The 22,003-nt window shown below is 40.2% G+C and overlaps 3 protein-coding genes and 1 long non-coding RNA gene across 4 annotated transcripts; 2 read left to right on the top strand and 2 right to left on the bottom strand.

The window, feature by feature from the left end:
- Nucleotides 1-3,852: 3,852 nt before the first annotated feature.
- Nucleotides 3,853-7,488, bottom strand: LOC104444179 (bifunctional peptidase and (3S)-lysyl hydroxylase JMJD7). The gene is made up of 5 exons (XM_010057808.3): nucleotides 6,691-7,488; nucleotides 6,426-6,601; nucleotides 5,001-5,071; nucleotides 4,527-4,888; nucleotides 3,853-4,362 (listed from the first exon to the last, which is right to left on the bottom strand). Exons 1-4 carry the CDS (start codon nucleotides 7,378-7,380, stop codon nucleotides 4,776-4,778), a joined length of 1,050 nt encoding a protein of 349 aa, XP_010056110.2. The 5' UTR covers nucleotides 7,381-7,488; the 3' UTR covers nucleotides 3,853-4,362; nucleotides 4,527-4,775.
- A 1,592-nt stretch (nucleotides 7,489-9,080) lies between these two features.
- Nucleotides 9,081-10,991, bottom strand: LOC120293108. The gene is made up of 2 exons (XR_005550775.1): nucleotides 10,639-10,991; nucleotides 9,081-9,760 (listed from the first exon to the last, which is right to left on the bottom strand). It is a non-coding gene; the product is annotated as an uncharacterized LOC120293108 (long non-coding RNA).
- Nucleotides 10,992-12,961: 1,970 nt separating this feature from the next.
- On the top strand, nucleotides 12,962-16,424 carry LOC104444177 (actin-7). The gene is made up of 5 exons (XM_010057807.3): nucleotides 12,962-13,109; nucleotides 14,305-14,373; nucleotides 14,463-14,856; nucleotides 15,013-15,626; nucleotides 16,219-16,424. Exons 2-5 carry the CDS (start codon nucleotides 14,314-14,316, stop codon nucleotides 16,282-16,284), a joined length of 1,134 nt encoding a protein of 377 aa, XP_010056109.2. The 5' UTR covers nucleotides 12,962-13,109; nucleotides 14,305-14,313; the 3' UTR covers nucleotides 16,285-16,424.
- A 4,677-nt stretch (nucleotides 16,425-21,101) lies between these two features.
- On the top strand, nucleotides 21,102-22,003 carry LOC104444176 (actin, muscle-like). Its single transcript, XM_018874761.2, has one exon. It carries the CDS (start codon nucleotides 21,102-21,104, stop codon nucleotides 21,909-21,911), a length of 810 nt encoding a protein of 269 aa, XP_018730306.2. The 3' UTR covers nucleotides 21,912-22,003.

Raw genomic sequence — 22,003 nt, 5'->3', positions numbered from 1 at the left:
GCGACTGATCCAAGCTCGCCGGGCCGAGCTTCGTCGCGACTAGCGAGCTTGCTACTCGCCAAATCCAGGCAAGCCCGAGCTCGGCCAAAGCCGGCAAGCTTGCAACTTGCTAGATCCAAGCAAACTAGAGCTCTGTTGCGGCCGATGAGCTCGCGGCTCGCCAGATCCAGCAAGCCCAAGCTAGGCCAAGGTCAGCAAGCTCGCAGCTCACCAGATCCAAGCGAGGATAGAGCTCGCCAATGATTGGTGAGGCTCGGTCATCGCTGTGCCGCCATCGGCTAAGGAAAGAGGAAGAAGAAAGAAAAAGAAAAAAAAAAAAAAAGAAAAAGAAATATAAAAATAATTATAATTTCGATTTTTGTAAAAAAATAAAAATTTAAAGTTAAAGTGGGAAGTTGGGTTGGAAATTAGTTTTTTAGTCCAATTCATTTAAGACCAATTTAACTAATCTCTTTAAAATGTACATGACTCATACATGACCCATTTCAAAATGTAAGTGATCTATATATGATCTATTTATGATTTAAATGATTAAAATATTATATTGGTGCTCATTTGAGTCCTATAACAATGAAATTGTCAATGAATTCTCTGCATCTAATCTACATGCCCAATGATGGGACAAGTTATATAGTGCGGCGGAAACACCACTAATTAACACGTGGTATGATTGATCAATCAAGATTGCAATGAATATGCGCATGGCGTAGGGTGCAATTTATGATTGCAAAGAAGGGCAATTGATTTATCGCACCATTTGCTCACTGTCACGTTTTATATCCGTTGTATAAAATACTTTCTGCGTGTACAAAAAAATAATACTACTTCCTTTGTACTGGTGATTAATTGACCGGAGGCTCAATGGTTTTCTGCCGGCCACAATCGGCCCTGCCTTATCCATGACCAGAAACAGGACATCTATCTAACTTCTCCCAATCCATTCAATGCTTGGTGATTGTTGCCTGTCCAATCCATTTCAAACCTGGCATATTAGATTGTCTTCACCGACCAAAAAAAAAAAAAAATATTAGATTGTCTTCTTCTCCCGCTACATTCCAGGTTGGCCGATTCTTAACATACCTCATGATTTTTCTTTTTTATCCATTTGGATGCATTTACCTTTTCTTTTTCGAAAACTCAAAAAAGAAAAAAAAAACTCTTAGCCGAGATAATTCTGGGGCGTAATGTCGAAAGCTAATTTGATGGTCCATAAGATCTATAAACATATATTTATTATGGGCAAGAAATGCAAAATATAGCTAGATTAGGAAGATTTTGGGACACACCCATTTTTGGGGAAATATTATTCAATTACTTGAGGAAGCCAATTCAGTTCTAATTTTTTCAATTATATCTATTTAACCATAAATCTTTTACGCAAAATTCTAATATAGTCATTTCAATCTATCCATGCCGGAAATTGCTAAAGTGGCAATCCAATTATCACTGGCCATTCTCCTTTGGTACAAATACTAATCCTATTTACTACTTCAAAGATCCACTTACAAGATAGTGTTACTAGAATGTGGACTATCGGTGTGAACTTTGTACAGCCCTTCCCGCCCTTCCCGAAGATGAAGATGACCCTTCAGTGAAGAAGAAAAAGCAAAATGCTTGAGGCCCTTTCTACTAGAGATACCTAGATGGAGATTCTTCCATAGGTCCTCTCGGTGAAAACAGTGGGAAGTACCGGCAATATTTGAGAAAAATTTACCACAAGGACTACGTTGGAATTTCAAACAAAGGTTTTTGAACTAAATTGACAAAATTGAAAAGTTAATGACTAAATTGATATCCATGCAATAAGTTTATGACTGATTAGACTCATACATGTGTATGCATAAATCCTTTTCCACTTGGAAAAAGAGAAAGAAAAGTGAAAAAAGAAAGATAACATTCGAGGAAATTAATTTAATAAATGAAGATATTGGGGTATCGAGAAATGACTAAATTGGGTATATGATGAGAAAGCCTAAACCTCAAATTTGAAAAAAATCTTAGAGATTTAATGAATCACCTTGTTATCTTAAATTACTATTGAACGACGATTTTATTTTTTTGATAAGGCTGTATGGTGATTATCCATCTTGATATTATGCATGGGCTTTAATAAAAGCATAATTGTAAAAGCTTAAATGTTGGAATTATTGTTAAAATCTTTATAATTCTTTTTTTCTGCAACGGTACTGTCTATACATACATACACTTAATCGTTTATGTCGCAAATACTCAATCGTTTATGTCGCAATCATATTGCATTGACCTGTACATTGTTACGCATGGAATCCCTTCCGATAAAGTCTTTCTTTCTTTCTTACTAGGTTCAAAACTCTTTCTTTATATACCAACCTTTCACCTTGCTTTCAGAAGAAACTCGAAAACAGGATTTAAGTATCGTAATATAAAGCAAAAGATCCATAGACAAATCGAATTATCCTTTCTGCTTGGTTCTAATGCATATACTGACATCCGTTCATACATACGCATCCATACGTGTAAATATCGAGGAGACAGAAGGATGGGCGGGGACTGCGGCTCAGTCGAAGTCGAAATATCTTCTGTTCACTGACTGGGGATAATGCGAGGGAAAAAACACCTCGGACGAACCTGAAAAATCAAGCCAGGGAATGGGAATGAGCACTCCATGATCATCAATTCAATGGGGTCCTGAGCAACTGCAACCAGGCAATTTCTGGCACGACTTGACACCAATAGATGTCATGAGAACAACAAAAATCTTTGCCTTCAATGATTGTCTCGTCGCAAACTCGGTGGCGGATCTTGCATGATAAGAATGGTCGTAGCTCAATACAAGGAGGAACCCACCGGCACCGGCGTATGAGTGAATCATCTTCCTCCTCTCGTTAACTGAGGGGTACACAACCATATGGATTTGTGGGGTTGGTGTGTGTTGGCAACATGTCTCTAACATGATGCGTGGGACCACAAGAGGAAACCCTCATGCAATGTGACAAAACATTGGCATATCTTCTACCCATCCATACATAAATGGAACTAACACGATAATAATATCACCCATCGATAATACATTGTAATAAGGTCAATGCTAACCAAATATCTTGCGCGAGCTGTCACAAGACTTCGCCCTCAGGAGTTCCATGGACATCTCCTGCGGCATATCAAAGGTCTGAACATTGACTTCAAGAGAAGGTGGGCAAAAAAATCCTAGGAGTTTCGGGACCAGTAATATACAAACAAAGATAAAGATTCAAACAGTGCACGAGCAGATGCAAATCGACAAAGGTACAGAACCATGGCCGCCATTCACTCCCGATAACAGATATTAACCTGGTATGTGGCACAGGAAACCCACATTCAATCACCGTTTCGTCAGGGCAACTGAGAGAGAACTGGGGACCGCTCCAGTCCTGATGCGGTATGAGTCTACTGAGACCTCACTCATTGACTGTAGCTTACCTTAATGGTCGGCAAAACGGAATTTACGAAACTTTTGTGCCTCCAAATGTCTGCTTAAAGAGTCAAGTACTTCGTCTGTCGAAGGGATGATATAAAGGCCTCTAGTTCGTGTAAATTATTGATCATGTGTCCGCTTCTTCCCTGGGAAGGTCAAGTTGAGAACTATTTTATGCTAGCATTATTGATAGGTAGAATACATGCATGCCTCTCACTCGTGGGAGAACCAGACATCAAGGGGGAAAAGGCACAACAGAATGAACGCACACAGGGACAGAGAAGAAAGAGGCGTTCAGACAAAAACAGAATAGGACTTGGGCCTCGTCGAAAAAGAAAGAACGTCTCATGAAAAGGAGTTGGGCTAGACAGGATAAAGCACAGCTTCAAGGAGATCGGCAGTGGAACTCACAAGCGAACTGATTCAGGATGACTAATTCGCCTAGAATCCAAGATAGTTGAACAACCGAAACAATACCAGATAAAGAAAACAAGAGAGAGAAGGAAAAAAGACTGCCCTCTCTCTTCATTTTCCCCTGGGGCTCTGATACTACTCGCCTAGCATCAAACACCAAGAAAGTTATGGCTTGGAAACTTCCCACACGTCTCCTAGAACCTTGCAGCACGGGATGACTTCTCTTTGGATAATTAACTAGACGTAAAGCTCATTTACCTGCAAGACCAGCTTAAGACCTAACTTACAGAGGTGAAGAAGCAAGTAGAACCTGGCATACCCAATAAACTGAGTTATTACTAAACCATAAAGCAACTTGTTCCATATTTATGGAACCACAAATCATTCTGGAATGATGTCCTCTTGATATAGACCATAACAAAACTGATAAACAGCTTGGTAGCTTCAAATTTCTTTGAAAACTTCAATGGAGGCCATTCAGTCATAAGCAGTTTCAAGATGCATTGACAGAAAACCTGCAAAGTCAAATATATTTCAAAAAATGGTCAGGTAAACTGTTTGGTAGCTTCAAATTATCAACAATGAAATTATATTTCCTTGTTTTTAAAGAAAAACAAGACAGAAGTAGCAAGACAGAAGTAGTCCATCCATGCGGAAGGGATTGGCATTTAAATCTCACCTTTGACCCAATCTGGTGAAGAAGTAAATGCACCAGTAAGGCTAATCTGAGATCCTGTTCTCCAAGCGTTAATTAAACTTGCTGATAGTCAGGGACCTTTTAAACTGTCTTCCTTGTTCATAACCATCTCAAGGCAAGCTTCAGATGAAGATTCCATCCATAACCAGAGAAAAGCAATAAAGAAGTTCACAGATGAAATGATGGGCTACAGCTCATTGAGACATTGATTTACAACAGCATCTAGACTGATTATAAATCTTCAGACTCTTCTTCAGTCCCCATGTAGTCATGTATTGGTTGGTATTCAATTGATTGCAAGAAGTTGAAGTATGCATATTTCATATCAAACTGCATATCATACCCTGAAAAATGCACTTGTTATTTAGCACCTGAAGATCATCATGAAGTTTGTTGCTCTTTTGCAATAATCACTATGAAGTTAATTGAAGAAATGATGAAATACTGCATCCTTACAATAATTAACAGCAATGGTGAGTCCTGTGTCATCTGGAGTCTGTTTGACATAATGAAACCACATACTTGGTCTGCAACAGAGTCACGTGAGTATTAGATAGGCCGCACTAGTCAGCATTACACTCAACCACAGGAACACCATTGATCTGGGCATAATATCATAAACATGAACGACTAAACACCAGTTCTCCCACAAACTCGCCACACACAAATGTGATTCCCAGAAAGGGAAAGAAAATTGAAGCTGGCACATTATCTCCAGATCCATATATATAACCAGAAAAGCCGATCCCATACACCAAGACGACTTTTGCTATCTAAGTATCAATTTAATGACTAACTACATCTCAGAAGTAAATCCAATAGAATTTCTGAATTTGCATGTCTGGTTTAACTTTTACTTGTTTTTTTTTGCTAGATCAGAAGTTATCGGTTCATGCACTTTTTTGCAAACCAATACCACTGAAACTTTCATAACATATGAACTTTGGCATGTGATTAACATATAATATTTTCAGTTTTGGCGTGAAAATAGAAAGTACCTTTTACTTTTAATTAATCCCAAATGAACTGGCCTCAATGGATACACCAAGAAGAATGCTCCGATGCAGTTTTCCTCTCCTCAGTTTCAAAAACATATTGAACCATAACTTATCTAAAGAAAAAAAAATATCTAGACACTTTGTATCATGATCCCTTGTATGATAACTTTGGGACACCTCTATCTGATAGCATGACACAGATTGTAAATCAACTCTGCAGCCTCGAAGTTTTGCTGTTTAACTGCTATCTTTCATTAGAAGTAGGAATGGCCAGCAGGCCCACATCTAAACAATGATTGATTACTAATTGATAACACTTTCTGTCCATAAACACGCACTAAAACGACCAAGCATGTCTCTAACTAAGCTAAAACACTAAAATTACGAAACTTGACTACCACAATGAAGCTACTATATTTGACGGATTCTATCATTATAACCGTAATCATGATTGATTGCTAATTGATTACACTTTCTGTCCATAAACACACACTAAGGCAACCAAGCATGTCTCTAACTAAGCTAAAACACTAAAAATACGAAACTTGACCATCACAATGAATCTACTTTATTTGACGGATTCTATCATTATAACCTCAATCATGATTGCTTACTAATTGATAACACTTTCTGTCCAAAAACACGCTCCAAGGCAATCGAAAATGTCTCTAATTAAGCTAAAGCACTAAATTTACGAAACTTGGCCACTATAATGAATCTACTTTATTCGATGGATCCTATCATTATAACTTCAATCATCTAGAATTATAACCGATCGTGCTCAAATACAACGTCCCAATGCCTCCCACATTCTTTCCTCCAAGCACAAAAATTCTCACCATCCTACCGAAAGCACTGAATTCAAATCAGCTAGAACACTTACAGGTAAAGAATCTCCCCAGCCTTGACTGTGCACTCGAATGGCTTGGGACCATTGAAATACAATGGAAACTTCGCCATCTCGCTCTCCAAGTTCTCCGGAGAAGGATAAGGATAGACACCGCACCAAGGTACATACTTGATTGGTTCTTCGACTTCCAGCTTGAATTCCCCAGTTTCCTGCAAATCCCACCAATCCAATCCGAAAGGAGTGTCAAGAATCACCTCAAACCAACAAAACTATAACCGATCGCAATTCCGAAACCGACCTTAATGTAGGAGTACTGCGCCGCGGGGTAATCTTCGATATACATACGATGAACATCCGTCGGAGGAAGGAGCAGGAAATGCTTCTCGCCGGTGACGACAGCGTAGAGATTCTCGTAGTGATCCTTGTGAAAAGAAGTCTCCGAGAAGTGATTCCCGATCCACAGGTTCACGGCCTCCGGCAGGGAGCCCAGGGCTTCGCTCGCCCACGGGACATGCCCATCGCAATCGCGAGCGAGAGGACCGTACTCCGATCGGAAGCAGTCGTTCTGCTGCTGCGCGTACGCGACGAAATTGCTCTCCCGGCTGCTCCTCGAGATCATGTCCAGCGCTTCCGCGAACGGCACGCGCTGCGCGTGCGCAGAGGCGAAGCAGAGAGCCGGCGGCGGCGGCGACGACGATGCGGAGCCGCCATCGATCGGGACGAGCGAATCGGCGCGTCCGTTGGGGGTGAGGTGGACGGTGACGGAGGAGGACGAGAGGGCGCGAGTGAGGTGCGCGCGGTCGCGCCAGAGGGCGGCTGCTGGCCAGTGAGCGGTGGCGGCGCCGGAGATGAGGCAGGGCTTGTTGAGGGAGACGAAGTCGCGGAGGAACTCGAGCGGCGCCGGAGGGGAGTCGAGGCGGCGGATGGCGGTGGCGTTGCCGAGGCTCAGGTCTCGAACCTCTTGCCACAGCGAATCGATCTGCTTCATTGGTATCACGAGCTCCGACGGAAGCTAGCGCGCTCTCGTGCTTAAAGCGGCTGCTCCGCCCCGTCGCCGCCGCCGCCGCCGCTCTCGGTGCAGCAAAATGCCCCGCCTCGCGATCTTTGCCCCACTTTTATTAGGTTCTGACAAATTTGCCCCCCAGACTTTTGAATAATGCGAAGTTTCTCCCAGACATTTCAAAATACTTTGCAATTTACTCCTCCGACACCGAGTGCAACCAAATTTTGCTCCGGTCCACAAGCGCGCCGCCGTGTGCGGTGCGCTTAGAGGGCGGTGCGACAGTGCGACGGTGCGACGACCACCTTGTGACCTCCCCAGTGGTGTCCACCTCCTTTGCCGGCCATTGCCAAGCTGGCATCCTTTCTAACTTTCTCATTTGTTATAGCAAAGTAGTTATATTTAAAATGAAATACAATCGAAGTCAGCATTCAAGAAGTTTTTCAAAATATTCAAATAGAGTAATTCGTCGTAGCCCTAAATTTTGGCTGGCAAATTTAGATTGGCACAATGGAGGGATTTACAATTCTTATATATCTAATAGATAGATTTTTTTTTATTTAATTTTTGGCAACAAAAAAAAATAATTTATAACTATTTCATTACATCAAAGAAATTTTGGATGGACCGAATCAGCACATTCTTGTGATGGTTTTTTGTCAACAAAATACTCATGCTTTTTCTTAATGTCATACATGTGAATGTTATATTTTCATAAAAGAATCACATTTAATATGTCTTGGAAAAAAATTCCAAATAATGACATAAAGTGTGCTTATTTTCTCAAGTAAGAGCCTGAAATCATAGTCAACTTTGATTGGATGGGCCTAAGCGACCATCTTTGGCACTGGCAACACCTCCACCATCCCCCTCGTCACTTGCCAAATCGTCGATACCTCCCTAGGAGAGTACCTGCCCTCTATTTTGGCAAATCACTATTCCCGGTTGTTTGGTTTTCCCATGGCATTAAATTATTCGTTTTGCTTTGGAGGGTAAGTCGGAGGGTTGCTGCCTTTTGTCCAGCTAATTTGCTTCTCTCATGTTCTGTGCACTGTGCAGCGGGGCAAGTGCTGAAAGGTGTTTGCATCAGGAGCTAGTAAGCTCAAATTGAAGCAGAATTGGACAAACTTATCAAAGATAGTGAAATTAATAGCCTTCTCGGCATGCAAATATTTTGCCATTGAAAAAGAAGAATGACCGAATCGAGGGACCATGAACCATCCAAGAAGAGGAGGTGGACCTCTCTCTAGTGTTCTCTAGAAGTTCCCAAGGCTGGGCAATAATGTAATTCTACCATATTCTAGAGAATTCCTAAGCAAGTGATTGGTCAATAGGGAGGTGGCACCTTATTGGTAAATAAGAGGTGCAATCTACACTGTTCAATCGATAAGAGATCGACGGATATTGTTAGTCATGTACTTATATATAAAGAGGCTTTCTCCTCTCATATGTATCCCAATAACTAGTAATACAACTATAAGAGCTTCTCTCTTAAAAAATTCTAGCTTCCACATCCCCATTTCTCTTCCTTATTTACTCCCACCTCCTCACTAGCATCATACTCATTGCCATTAAATGATCCTGACAAATCTATTTGCCAGAAATTGATCTTGGTATAGAATAATGGAATTGCATATAAGGAATTACATAGAACCAAATTATATAAAGCCAAATGACTTTGGCAAATATAAAAATGATCTTGCTAGGAATTATATAGAAGCAAATTATAGAGAGCCAAATGATTCATAAGTTCAAGAAACATATCCAAGAATGCTTCTCTGCACTACATGCCTATTAGAGCTAAGGTTGGTCGGGTTTGAGTTGGATCATTAATGGTCCGACCAAATTGACCCATTAATCTATTTATGCCTAATGTAAATTTTTCGACCTATACCCAACTCAACCCATACCCGACCCATACCCAATCCGACCCATATTAATAAAATATTTTCATATTTAATCAAATTTAGGAAAACTTATTTTTATGTTTTTTTAAAGATTATAGTACTAAAATAATTGCAAGCAATACAAATCTAATCAATAATTTTTCAACTTTTTTTATACTTTTTCAAAAAAAAAAAATTCCTTTTTTTCTTCTGCATCCAGAGAGGTTCACTGGCCAACCTATTTGTTTAGTCGACCGTGACGGCTCCTTCTTCCTCACCTCCAGCCTAGCGGGATTTGTGTGTGTTCCACGGATGTAACAGTCGATGACGAAGTCGACATTCGGGTGTCCGAAGCTTGTGTACTGAGAGAAGACGATGATGACGCCGGACAGGCGTTTGGAGAAGGTGACTTGCTGGCTGCTCTTGTTTGTGATTTTCTTGATCTCAATCTCCTCCCTCCCTTGCTTGGTTTGGGTGTGTTTCTTTATGACAACCATAGTGGATTTTTGGAGTTATTTATGATTGATGGGGAAGAAAACATAAAAAAAAAAAAAAAAAAAAAAAAAAAGGCATGTATTAATTAAGTAATGTGATTCTTGAAGTTTAATTATGGAAATGGAGATTCCGGTTTATCTGACATAGATAAATTTGGTAAGACAGAGATTTAGGACCAAGAGCAATTCATAATATAAGATTGATTGGCATTTTGGATAAGTTTATGAAGTGTTTTCCCGGTGGAGCTCTCCGAATTGAAAGATAAATTTTTAATCCTTTTAACTTTCGTCTGAAAATCCCAAAAATACTAACGCTAGCTAAATAAATAATGTAGCTCACATTCTGTTTGTTTCGAATAAGCAAACTCATAAACAATGTAGGGATCGTTACAGCATTTCACCTGTGAAGAAAATATAGCATTCCGTCTATGACTCCAGAAGTAGACGGGACTGCCGAAAAAAGCTCTAATAACAGAGTGGAGGAATACGATGTCGAAAGAGCAACTGCTTTTCACATTGAAAAATCGCAGCAGTCATCAAATTCATCCTTACCTTCTTTTAGAACTTTCTGGGCCACTCGTTCCGTCGACCTCGAAAAATTTAAACGTGAAATTTTCACCGTCTCTTCTTTCAGGCATTTTAGCAAACGCATGATATGATATGCGGTTCGAGATCCCAGTTACAAACTAAACTCTATTTCGATGGTTTCGCCAGTTTAAACATGGTAAAAGATGTTCAAATCAACATTATTCGCAACAAAAAACTTCAATTTCATACTACTAAACGGTGAATCTATAAATCGGACTTGGTTTTATTGAGTCTTCAGGAACAAAGGAAAACTGAGTATATTAGAGAGAGATCATTACCTGTTTGCAACACGACACAGAGCCCCTTGGGGTTGGCGATCGTCTCAATCTGGTGTAGACTAGCACAAGCAACCCTCCTCCATCCTCGCCGACCCGAACCCTACCGCTGGTGGTGACGGCTGACTGGAGAGATTTATTTGCAAAAGTGCAAGACGAGCACCACCGTGCAAGACAAGCGACACCATGACGATTGAGTTGTCGGACAACCTCGGCCACTAGAGATGGGGGGCGACAAGGCGACGATGGCGGCAACAAGGTGACGATGGGTGGTGGCAAGCAGCAATGAGGCGACGATAGGCGGCAGCAAGTAACGACGGGCAATGGAGGTGGCGGCGAATCAGATTCCTAGAAGCAAAAAGGGGTGGGGAAGACTAAATTATGAATTCATCTTTAATGGATTGATGGATGAGTCTTAAATGAGTACAAAATAGACCCATTTAAAATTCAAATATTTTAGTCCTTTTATTTTTAAAACTCATTGGTGCTTTGGAAAATAAGGCATAACCCATTAACGACCCATTTAAGCAAACACGGGTCCATAAATGGATTGTGTACCCATTTTAACACGCCTATATCATTATAAAAACCGTATCTAATAAAACCTAAATGCCACTACAGGTTACCCTATTAGGAGAATGAATTTGATCATGAGCACAGTCGGCTCCTCTTGGCCTAGCCGATCTCTTCTTGGATTGCCTGCACTCTCTCTTGCGCTACTGCCATGTGGGCCTTCGGGCAATCGATATCCCAACCCCGCCTATGAGGCAAAGAGACATTAAAAACCGCATGATATCCTCCAGCCGCCATCGAAGATGCCTTAGCCTCTAAGTTCATTAAGCTTTTTTTATTTTTTATTTTTTATTCACTCACTTAAATGTCACAAATTTAGTCCAACTAAGTAAGTTAATAAATCCGTTGATTGTCATTCCACTCGCTCTCTTAGGCTATGTTTTGACGTCTGGATTTCTAATTAAGATAGGATTGGATATGATAGGATATGAAATCTTGAAATTTTTCTATATTCTATCTACTATTTGATGAATCACAGTATTAAAGTTAAATATATTTACATCATATCATGTACATTTTTTTAAAATAAATGTCATATCATTGTAAATTAACCTAAAAGTTCATAAATGGAGATGGTGAAAATCTCTCGTGACATATTCCTTAATTTATTTTTATTTTATTTTTCCTCTTTTTTAAATTATTTTCTTTATTATTTTGTTTCTCCTTTCATCATTCTTTAATAAAATTTTATCAAATAGTAATTTGTACTAATATACCTAAAATTCAAAAATACCTAAAGTATATAATAAATATAAATATATAATTTATAGATTGAATGTTTATTATAAGATATAATTAAAATTGAATATATAAATTAAAATAAAGATTAAATTAAAAAATAATTTTTAATTTTTAATTTTTAATCTTAAATTAGAATTGAAATATTATTTATATTGAAGTATAATTTTAATTTTTTTAATTTAATAAGTTTGTTATTTGATAAAAATAAATTTCCTATTATGAACAATATAAATCATATCCACCTTTATCCCACCCCTATGAGATAATTTTAACCAGCCTATATCCCTTTTATATCTAACTTTATCATATCCTAAGCAAGTATCAAACGTAGAATAAAATAAATTATATCATACCCCGAATTTTATCATGACTAACGCACCCTTAGTGTCTCACATGATATCCTTAAGCTACCGTTGAAGACACCTTAGCCTCATTTATAAGTTGATGAAACTTTTTTTCGCTCACTTAGGGTGCGCATGATAAAATTTTTACTTCTTTATTTATCTGTTTCTCTGTTTCTCGGTTTTTTGGAATATAAATATGTTTGGTAACACAATTTGATTTTTCTATTTAAAACAAATTTTTATTCTAGAAATAAATTTGAAGAAGAAATCATAAGCTAAAATTTTTAACTTCTCAATTTCTGAAATAAAAATTGTGAAATCAATTTCTGTTCTAGAAATTTTATTCCAGACATTTTATCATGCGCACTCTTAAATGCTACGAATTTAGTTAAACTACAAAGTAAGTTGATAAATCCGTTGGCTTGTCATTTCTCTCCCTATCTCAATGTCTTTTCAGTGTGTTCAAAGTCCAAGAAATGAGAAGGGTTAATGGTGCAGAAGGGCTTGAAGGTTAATGAAATGGAAGGAAAAATATCAAGAAGATCAGTGAGACCCTAACAACAAAGATGAATAAGTATAAAATCATTTAATTTTTCTGTTTACTTTTGCTCTTTAATAAGTATAAAATCTCTTTCGAATCTTCAGAAATTACCCGTAAGAGTCCAGTATCTTTCTTGCCGTGGACGACACATGGACGATCGTGTCGTTGGTCGGGCGTGTCTGAACCCTGAACTGCAGCTTGTCTCTCTGCTTCTGCTTCTGCTTCTGCTTCTGCTTCGGACGCTGTCGCTCGGTTCTGAATCAGAGAACGAAAAGGTAAACCGAATGGAATCCGACCCTTTCGCACGTAACTCGAAGTTGGGTTTCGTTCCTTCGTCCGTTCTGACCGATGCGCTGGCGTGTGACCGGTCGAATTTTGGAAGTCTAGGAGGTGGTTTAGGCAGTTCGCCTTTGAATTTCAACGTTCCGGACCGTGCGATGGCTTTGCCGATTGTTGAGCGCGTGCGGAACTTTCCCCTGAATCAACGGATCGTCTCGGGACGATTTAGCTTAATCTGTTTCGAGGCATCAGGAGGAGATTTTCCTTCGGTGAACAGATGCGGAGTTGGTGTAGATAAAAGCGATCTGTTGTGGTGTTTCGAGTTAAAGCATGATCAGCAATCAAGGTTTTGGAAGCCATCAAAAGAAAAGCAGGGAATGTCTGCCTCACACATAATAAAATTAATGTCTTGCGATGTAAAAGTTTAGAGTTCTTAGGAGGGCTGAGACTATCTCCACCATCCTATTTCTTTAATTAGTTAATTGGTTTTACAGTTTATTTTTGCATGTTGGATGAGAAAAGCTCGACGACTATAATGGATTGAAGAATCCATGAATGTCTTTTAAGATTCCTGTCACTCTCTGTTATTCCTTTCCTCTACTGTTACGGCAGTTGGAGGATTTCTTCTAAAATTCTTGAATTTTCTGTCCTGGCTAGTGTATTATTTGGAGTTAGCATTTCATTGTTTTGGTGTTGGACGGTGAGGATTAGAGCCTGCGTAATTGAAACTATATCCTTTAGGCTTTATTTTTTTTTTTAATTAAAAAGATACTAAAGGTAAACTAGTCACCCTTTCAACATAGAAGGAGAGGTAAGGATTTGAATGCTTACCTTCTCATGGGGTTGGGGTGGGCCGATTTAGTTTTAAAAGTGGGTTACGACTCCCACACCCTGTAAGTAAGCAGGATAAAAGTATGAGAATAAAAATTAGAGTAAGAATAGAGTAGTACCAACCAAAAAAGAAAGGTACTAAAGGTATCTCTGTTCGTGGGTATGGGCTTAGATCTCCCTGGAAATTTATCTTGGTGTCTCTACAAAAGCTCAGTGCAGTTAGCTTTGTTGGATCGTTGTGTGCAGTTCATTAGATAGTTATGTATTGTCCTCGGATATTTCTATGATGAAACATCATTGTGGATCTATTAAAATTTACCTATTCTCATATTAATCAGTTAGAGTTTCTCCTTTGATCAGCATTAGAAAATGGCAGACACAGAAGACATTCAGGCCCTTGTTGTCGATAATGGAACTGACATGGTTAAGGTGAGAATACTAATGCACATGTACATTGCTGTGGATTTTCCTGGGGTGCATTGTGGTACCTGTGCTCATGTGATGATCTGATTTGACAGGCTGGTTTTGCTGGAGAGGATGCTCCAAGGGCTCTCTTTCCCAGTATTGTTGGTCATCCGAGGCACACGGGTGTCATGGTCGGTAAGGGCCAGAAAGATGCTTATGTTGGACATGAGGCCCAGTCTAAGAGGGGTATTCTTACCTTGAAGTATCCTATAGAGCATGGAATCGTTAGCGATTGGGATGATATGGAGAAGGTCTGGCATCACACTTTCTATAATGAGCTTCGCGTGGCTCCCGAAGAACACCTGGTGCTCCTTACTGAAGCACCCCTCAACCCTAAAGCAAACAGGGAGAAGACAACACAGATCATGTTTGAAACATTTAATGTCCCTGCTATGTATGTTGCCATACAAGCTGTGCTCTCCCTATACGCCAGTGGTCGTACTACAGGTTTGTCGGACCTAGAATTCATAAATTGGTGAAAGTGGTACTCTGACAACAAATGAATCCTGTATTATACTGCGTCTATGCATGCTGATATCTTAACTTTAAATTGATTCTTGTAGGTGATGTTGTCTTGACAAAGGAATTATTTTTCTTGTCTAGGAGTTGTGCTAGATTCTGGTGATGGAGTTAGCCACACGGTTCCAATCTATGAAGGTTTTGCACTGCCCCATGCCATCCTTCGGCTTGACCTTGCTGGGCAAGATTTCACAGATGCTCTGATGAAGATCTTGACAGAGAGAGGTTATTCATTCACCACAACAGCAGAACGTGAAATTGTCAGGGACATTAAGGAGAAGTTTGCTTACGTGGCTCTCAACTACGAGCAGGAGCTTGAAACTGCTAAAAGCAGTTCAGCAATTGAGAAAAGCTATAAGTTACCTGATGGACAGGTAATAACAATTGGAGCTGAGCGTTTCCGATGTGCTGAAGTCCTATTCCAACCATCGCTTATTGGAATGGAAGCACCTGGAATTCATGAGACCACGTACAATTCAATCATGAAAAGTGATGTCGACATCAGGAAAGACCTGTATGGGAACATCGTGCTTAGTGGTGGATCTACTATGTTTCTAGGAATAGCTGACCGCATGAGTAAGGAGATCACCGCTCTTGCACCAAGCAGTGTCAAGATCAAGGTTGTAGCTCCTCCAGAAAGAAAATACAGTGTTTGGATTGGAGGGTCCATTCTTGCTTCTCTTAGCACGTTTCAGCAGGTAACAGACATATTGCTTATATTAATCTAATCTCTATTTTGAGATCTTTTGTCTCTGTTGTAATCTATTGGGTACTGATCAAAACATGTAGCTCTAGAAAGCCCGAGTTTTTTTTTAGAAAAATTCATGTTTGCTGCTTCTTTTCTTTTTTGTGGTAAGCTTCTTCAAAATTTCTCAATAGAGGAGAGAATCAGTTAATTGGGAAGAATAAACCAAAAAACAAAATTCTTGGGTTTCTCAAATTAGTAGCAACTGAAAATGGTGTTGAGGTTTCCTGAACTTAGTTTCCTAACCTTCTGTTTTTCGGTTGAAGCATGACGGTTAAGTGGCATAGGAGCTTGAGAAAGGATCGAGTCCTCCTAGCTATTTATTTTCTTTGTCAATCACAAACATCTGTTACTGACGATAAAGGTAGTGTTACAAGCAATGAGGTCAATGGTCATGATGAGTAATGTGGTACCGAGAACACAAACTCCTGGAGGATCCAAAACTTCTCCTAGTGGTCTTTCTGCCATGTGTCTTCTGTAAGTTGCTTCCTGTATAGGACGGAAATTCTTATGCTTATTTTGGTCTTAAAATTATTTGGATGCAGATGTGGATATCAAAGGGAGAGTACGATGAATCTGGCCCATCCATTGTCCACAGGAAGTGCTTCTAGATATGTAGTTGCAATTTATGAGGCTGCCTTTACTCCCCCTCCCCGCACGCCCTGCGCCCTCTTCTTTTCTTCCCCAAAACCTCCCTGCATTTTGTGGCTTTGGATTGTGAGAGTGGGCAGATGGTATTTGGCTTGGTTGGCAGTTTGTTTGCGTTTGTTTTTGTTTTGTCTATTTTGTGGTATGTGTAGTGTACACCGTCACTGTGGACTGCTTGATGGATAATGATTCCAGATTTGATGGTTGCAGTTTTATTTAGGCATCTCTCTGGAGTGCAAGATTTTTATTTCCCAAGATTTCATTGCTTAGTTACAAAGAGATTTATTTTTTATTTGGGTAACTCTAGGAATACAAGACATCTAACAGGACCGAAATAACAAAAACTTGCGGCGGTATATGCGATTTGTTTCTTGGCAGGTTAAAATATGACAGGAATTGTGATTATGTCAAATGGCTTGTTACCAAATGATGGCTTTCGCATCAGTTTTTGTAAAAAAATTTCCATACCTGCAATCCCACCCAGATTTTGTTGATAATTAATAAAACCATCATTCTGGAGCTCGAGCTCTGCCACAATTATTGTCGGCGGACACAAGAAGCTGAATAGGGAAGTCAGAGGGTAATTTTGTTGCATCTTGTTAGCTACATATTGCTTCTCGTTGTGTCTTCCTTTCCGGAACAGTTGAAAATGAGAGAGGAACAACAGTTTTGAGTTTTCACAAAATTAGGAATAATTCATATGCAGTTGTATTATAAGTTTTTCTGCGTTAATGCTTGAAATGTCGGAAGTATTAAGGTTTCCTGTGTTAGATAAAAGTAGCGTTCGCACCTCCATTTGCGTTGAATGCTCCCTGTGCGGGCAACTGCATTTCCTTGCCTTTGTTTCCTTATCTTCAGCTCTTCATGTCCATTGCATCTGTGGTCTAAGCCTCATGGCTAATACACATCCCTTCTTGACAAGAGACGTGATCCACAAGTAGGCAGTTTGCTCGGCCCGGGTGGCTTGGGCACTGTTCTTACCCGAGAGAGCCCAGTGCAGCCCAAAAATCCATTTAAATTTCATGTTTGACAGAAAATGTAAATATCGACAGAAAGCGTAATTGAGGTTTTGGGAAAAAGGCTTTCTTCTGTATATTGTATACACTTACATCGGTAGATTTATAATGTAAGAGATAAAAAATAAAACAGGAAAAAATAATAAATGAATCACTATTTTCCTATTTTCCTATTTACCAAAACTAATCCACGATTGACTGAATGATACAATCGGAATCTTCGAGATATACAAGATATATTTCCAACACTCCCCCTCAAGCTGGTGGCCTGTAAATGTCGAGGATACCTAGCTTGCTCAATAGATACCTATGATGTCTCCTACATAATGCTTTAGTGAAAATGTCTGCAAGTTGCTCCGTTATTCCAATTCCTTTTGTCACGAGAACTCCATCTTTGATTTTATCCCGAGTAAAATGACAATCCATTTCTATATGTTTTGTTCTTTCATGAAAAATTGGATTTGCCGCTAATTTAAGTGCAGCATCATTATTACAGAACAATTCACTTGGTCCACTAACCTATACTCCAAGGTTCGAGAGTAGTCCTTGTATCCAGACTATTTCACAGGTAGCCTTTGCCATGGCCTGATACTTTGATTTTACAGACGATAGTGATACAGTTGATTGCTTCTTTGTCTTCCAAGAAATTAATGACTTTCCCACTTTTATGCAAAAATCAGTAACAGATCTTCTAGTCATTGGACAAGTAGCATAATCAGTGTCACAAAAAGATGTCATTTTCATATTGCAATCACGAGATAGAAGTATACCAAGACCTGGACATCCCTTTGGCTTAACCATGCAAGCCTTTGGCTTCCCAGTTGAGATGATTGACCGTATTATGGTGTACACTCAATCGCCCAAATTCTCCATTGCTTTGAATGGTGAACTACATAGTTTTTTCCCAAGTGGCAGAGGTATAAGGCAAGGGGACCCTATGTCTCCCTACATTTTTACACTCATCATGGAAGTTTTCTCCGGTATCTTGAATGTACAAACCCGTCAACCGAACTTCAGTTTCTTCTGGTGATGTAAGCCCACTAGGATTTCTCATCTCTTCTTTGCAGAAAATGTTCTCCTCTTTGCGAAGGCAAACATGGCTTCTATCAATCTCCTCAAGGCAAGTATTGATAGATTTTCTAATTGGAGTGGTCTTACTCCAAACTTTGGAAAAAGTGAAGTGTCCTTATCTGGAGGCCCCTTGACTCTTCGAGACAATATTTTAAACTGCTTGGGTTTCCAGTTGGGATCATTGCCTTTTTAGTACCTCGGTGTGCCTATTATTGCCACCAAGTTGGGTAAGGCTAACTATATTGCCCTCGTTAATGCTATTATTGCTAGAATACAATCGTGGACTCATCATTTCCTCTCTTTTGCGGGCCGGTTGCAGCTCATCAAGTCAGTATTTCATTATATCCAAGTTACTGGGCTAGTGTATTTATCCTACCTTGGTCGGTCTTCAATTGTATAGAACAGATATTTCGACAATTTTTATGGAAGGGTCCCAAATTAGGTGCTGGTGGAGCTCAAGTTTCTTGGAAAGATGTATGCTTGCCCAAAAATGAGGGCGGCCTGGGTATTCGCACTTTACGGGAAACTAATAAGGCTGCCATGCTTTACGGGCCTAGTATAAAATCTGTTCCAGCAACTTATGGACCTAGTATTGGTAATGGTCTGTAAATGGGTATTCGCACTTTAAGGGCCTCTCGGCCTGGAACATATTTTATACTAGGCTCACATATAAATGGGAGATTATTGAGATATATGTATGAGTTTTACAAAAAAAAAGTTCATATCAAAGAGTAAGTGTGGTGTGAAATAGTTATTCTATCCCAAATGACTCATAAGTATTATCTTAAACTTTTGACTGAATGTATGTGTAATTAAATATGTTAACGAGCTCAAAATTGAGCCCCTTAATGATGGTATAGTACTTATGATGCACGCTTTCAACACATTTGCCCCCAAACGTTCCTTTAAATGGGTTAATGTAAGGAGACGTTTTTATATTGCCCAATTGTAATATGCTGACGTGAACTCCGTTTGTATAAGATGAATTGAACTGTAAGGTCATATTTCATCAATAAACCTTCGCATGTGCAGGGTACCTCAACCCATAGTTGTCCAATATGTCTTAAACATAATGTATGATGACCAATTTAATTTTAAACTTTTTAAATCAACCAATTTAATTCTAATATTTGATAATTTGCTAATGTGAACAATTTTTGTAATTTTGTAAACTTTTTTAAATGTTAATAAATATATCAATTTTTCATATTATTCTTTCTTTTCTTTTTTTAACTATACATTTTCCAGAAAGGATTGATGGGAATTGTTTAGGCCTTGGTGATGGCCAGTGACCTTCATTGGCCACTAGGTGAGACCGTCTCGGCTCTTGCTTCACCAAATTTATGTGAGGTAGCGACTGCAACAACCTTTGCACCTCACCTCGCTAGATCTATGCAGCCCTCGCCTATGGCCAACAATCTATTAGCCGCCGACCATGCGCATACCCCCATTTTTTTAGGAAATAGAAAAGAAACGAAAAAGAAAAACAAAAATAATTGGGGAATTTTTAAAATATTGTAAAAATCATCCATGTAATGCAAGTCATGTCATGTAGGCAGTCAGCACTGACTAGACCATCACGTTAACGATTTTTGGCCAAAATGTCATCTTGCTAAAATATAAAGAGACGAATGTAACGACTACATGGCCAAAACAAATCCGATAAAATAATAGACTTTGCTGTATTTAGCAAATGATAGAATAGACCCCATTATGTGTTGCTCAAGTAGAGACTCGCCCTCGAATAGTTTCGTCAGGAATGAAGTCGGCTCATGTAATCCGGGTTCGTTATGGATAAAACTATATCGGATGGTGAATGAGTTCGGCTTATGTATGAAACATGCTCATATGCATAGGCGGTTTATGTGAACCGACGAAGAATAAATCGTGAGCAATATTCGGCCAATAATTCATTAGGTCGCGTGGAACATATTATTTGTCTAGCGAAGACAAAACTGGATTAGGTAGAGCCAGGAAAATAAGAAAGATAGGGTGGTGTCTGGATTGAGGCCTTTTCTTCATTAATTTTCTCTGCGTTGACCTGAAAACACAAAAACATGGTCGTTCGGAACTTGTAGTTGTTGTTGAAGAGGATGAGGAGAAGATACAGGACAATGGCTGGTGATCAGGCCGCACGATAGAAGGGCCTCGTTACCTCCGAGTTCCTCGCACTTCTGCGCAGAGGTGTCTCCGGGAATTCTTCTTGCAGGGTATGAACGAAAAGAAAAATCGCTGGTGGCGGGGGAAAGCAGTCCGCACGGTGAAGAGACGCACGGAAACGAAAGGAAATGGACGTCGAGACCGTTGTCATTGATAGTCAAGCTGAGATCGCATTGCTGGCCTTTTGTTCATGGACTATGGCCGTTGTGTAGTGATCAGCATTTGCGCTCGCGCACTGATGATCTTGAACAGGCCGGATTTGCAGGGGATGACAGGCCGAAGGCAATCTTCCCAAGCATCATTGGTGTCAAGATCGGCGAAGGCAGGAACGGCGTGTTGTACGCCGGGAACGATGCCTAGTATAACAGGTGTAACCGTGGCTTGAACTTGAAGTACCCCGGAGACCATGGAATCTTTGAGGATTGGGACTACATGGAAAAGATCTAGGACCACGCCTTCGACCAACAGCTGGGCGTCACTCCTAAAGAACGCCTGGTGCTCCTCAGCAAAGCACCCCTTAACTTGAATTGGATATGGCAGAGGGCCGCGGTGATCATGTTCGAAACCTTCAAGGTCCCTGCCTTGTGCTTCTCCAAGTAAGCTGTGCTCTCCCTTTACGCCGCAGGCCAGACTTCAGGCTCGTGCTTCAACCTGAGTACACAAATTCTAAGATTCTAATGGAGTTTGTTTCGGTGATGACGAAAATGCGTCGTTCTTATTATTTGGGTTTCATGCTGAAGTCCGGCTACCAAATGAGCCAAGCTGCTCCGGTCTACAATGGCTATGTGCTGCCCCACGCCATCCAGGAGCTTAAGCTCGCTGGGCGGAACGTGACGGAGTACCTGACACGGCTTCTAACAGGGATCTTGAGCCAAAGAGGTTATGTCTCTAACCCCGCCGAGGAGCAACCAATCATCCGCGAAGTCAAGGAGAATCACACGTGCGTGGCTCTAGATCACAAGCAGGAGCTTGCCACAAGCAGTTCAACAATCAAGGAGTACAGGTTACCTGATGGACAAGTGATAACTATCGGGAACGAGCGCTTCCAATTTGCCCAGTTCATGTTCAATCCAGCGCTTGTCCAAATGAGCGCCCCTGGAATTCACGAGATCACACACGCTTCGATCTCGAAGTGCAACGCCGACATCCAAAAAGACCTGTTCCGGAACATGGTGCTCTCAGGGGGATCGAGTGTGTTCCCAGGAATGGCCGAACGCTTCAGCAAAGAGATTGCCCATCTCGCACCCTCCAGCGCCGAAATCAAAGTGGAAGCTTTTCCTGAGAGGAAGTACGCCGTCTGGATCGGAGGAACGTCGCTTCTCTTGGCTCGTTTCAGCAAGTAACTCGACATATCAGTCGGAAAATATCTAATCTTCTACTTTGGAACTTCCCGACAATTGCTTCATGACGGCTATTGGTATCCGCTATGTTCCGT

Source organism: Eucalyptus grandis, chromosome 5 (genome assembly GCF_016545825.1).
Source record: "Eucalyptus grandis isolate ANBG69807.140 chromosome 5, ASM1654582v1, whole genome shotgun sequence".
Classification (NCBI taxonomy): Eukaryota; Viridiplantae; Streptophyta; class Magnoliopsida; order Myrtales; family Myrtaceae; genus Eucalyptus; species Eucalyptus grandis.
Note: the sequence above shows the minus strand (reverse complement) of the source record. Positions and strands in the feature narration are given on the sequence as shown.

Bases quoted from the DNA above. Each gene is read 5' to 3' on its own strand.
- LOC104444179 (XM_010057808.3), bottom strand. From the start codon at position 7,380: ATGAAGCAGATCGATTCGCTGTGGCAAGAGGTTCGAGACCTGAGCCTC. The intron at 5,072-6,425 runs GTAAGTGTTCTA...ACTCTGTTGCAG, and splicing joins GCTGGGGAGATTCTTTACCT to ACCAAGTATGTGGTTTCATT. The intron at 4,889-5,000 runs GTAAGGATGCAG...TGCATTTTTCAG, and splicing joins CACCATTGCTGTTAATTATT to GGTATGATATGCAGTTTGAT.
- LOC104444177 (XM_010057807.3), top strand. From the start codon at position 14,314: ATGGCAGACACAGAAGACATTCAGGCCCTTGTTGTCGATAATGGAACT. The intron at 14,374-14,462 runs GTGAGAATACTA...CTGATTTGACAG, and splicing joins ATGGAACTGACATGGTTAAG to GCTGGTTTTGCTGGAGAGGA. The intron at 15,627-16,218 runs GTAACAGACATA...ATTTGGATGCAG, and splicing joins CTCTTAGCACGTTTCAGCAG to ATGTGGATATCAAAGGGAGA.
- LOC104444176 (XM_018874761.2), top strand. From the start codon at position 21,102: ATGGCAGAGGGCCGCGGTGATCATGTTCGAAACCTTCAAGGTCCCTGC.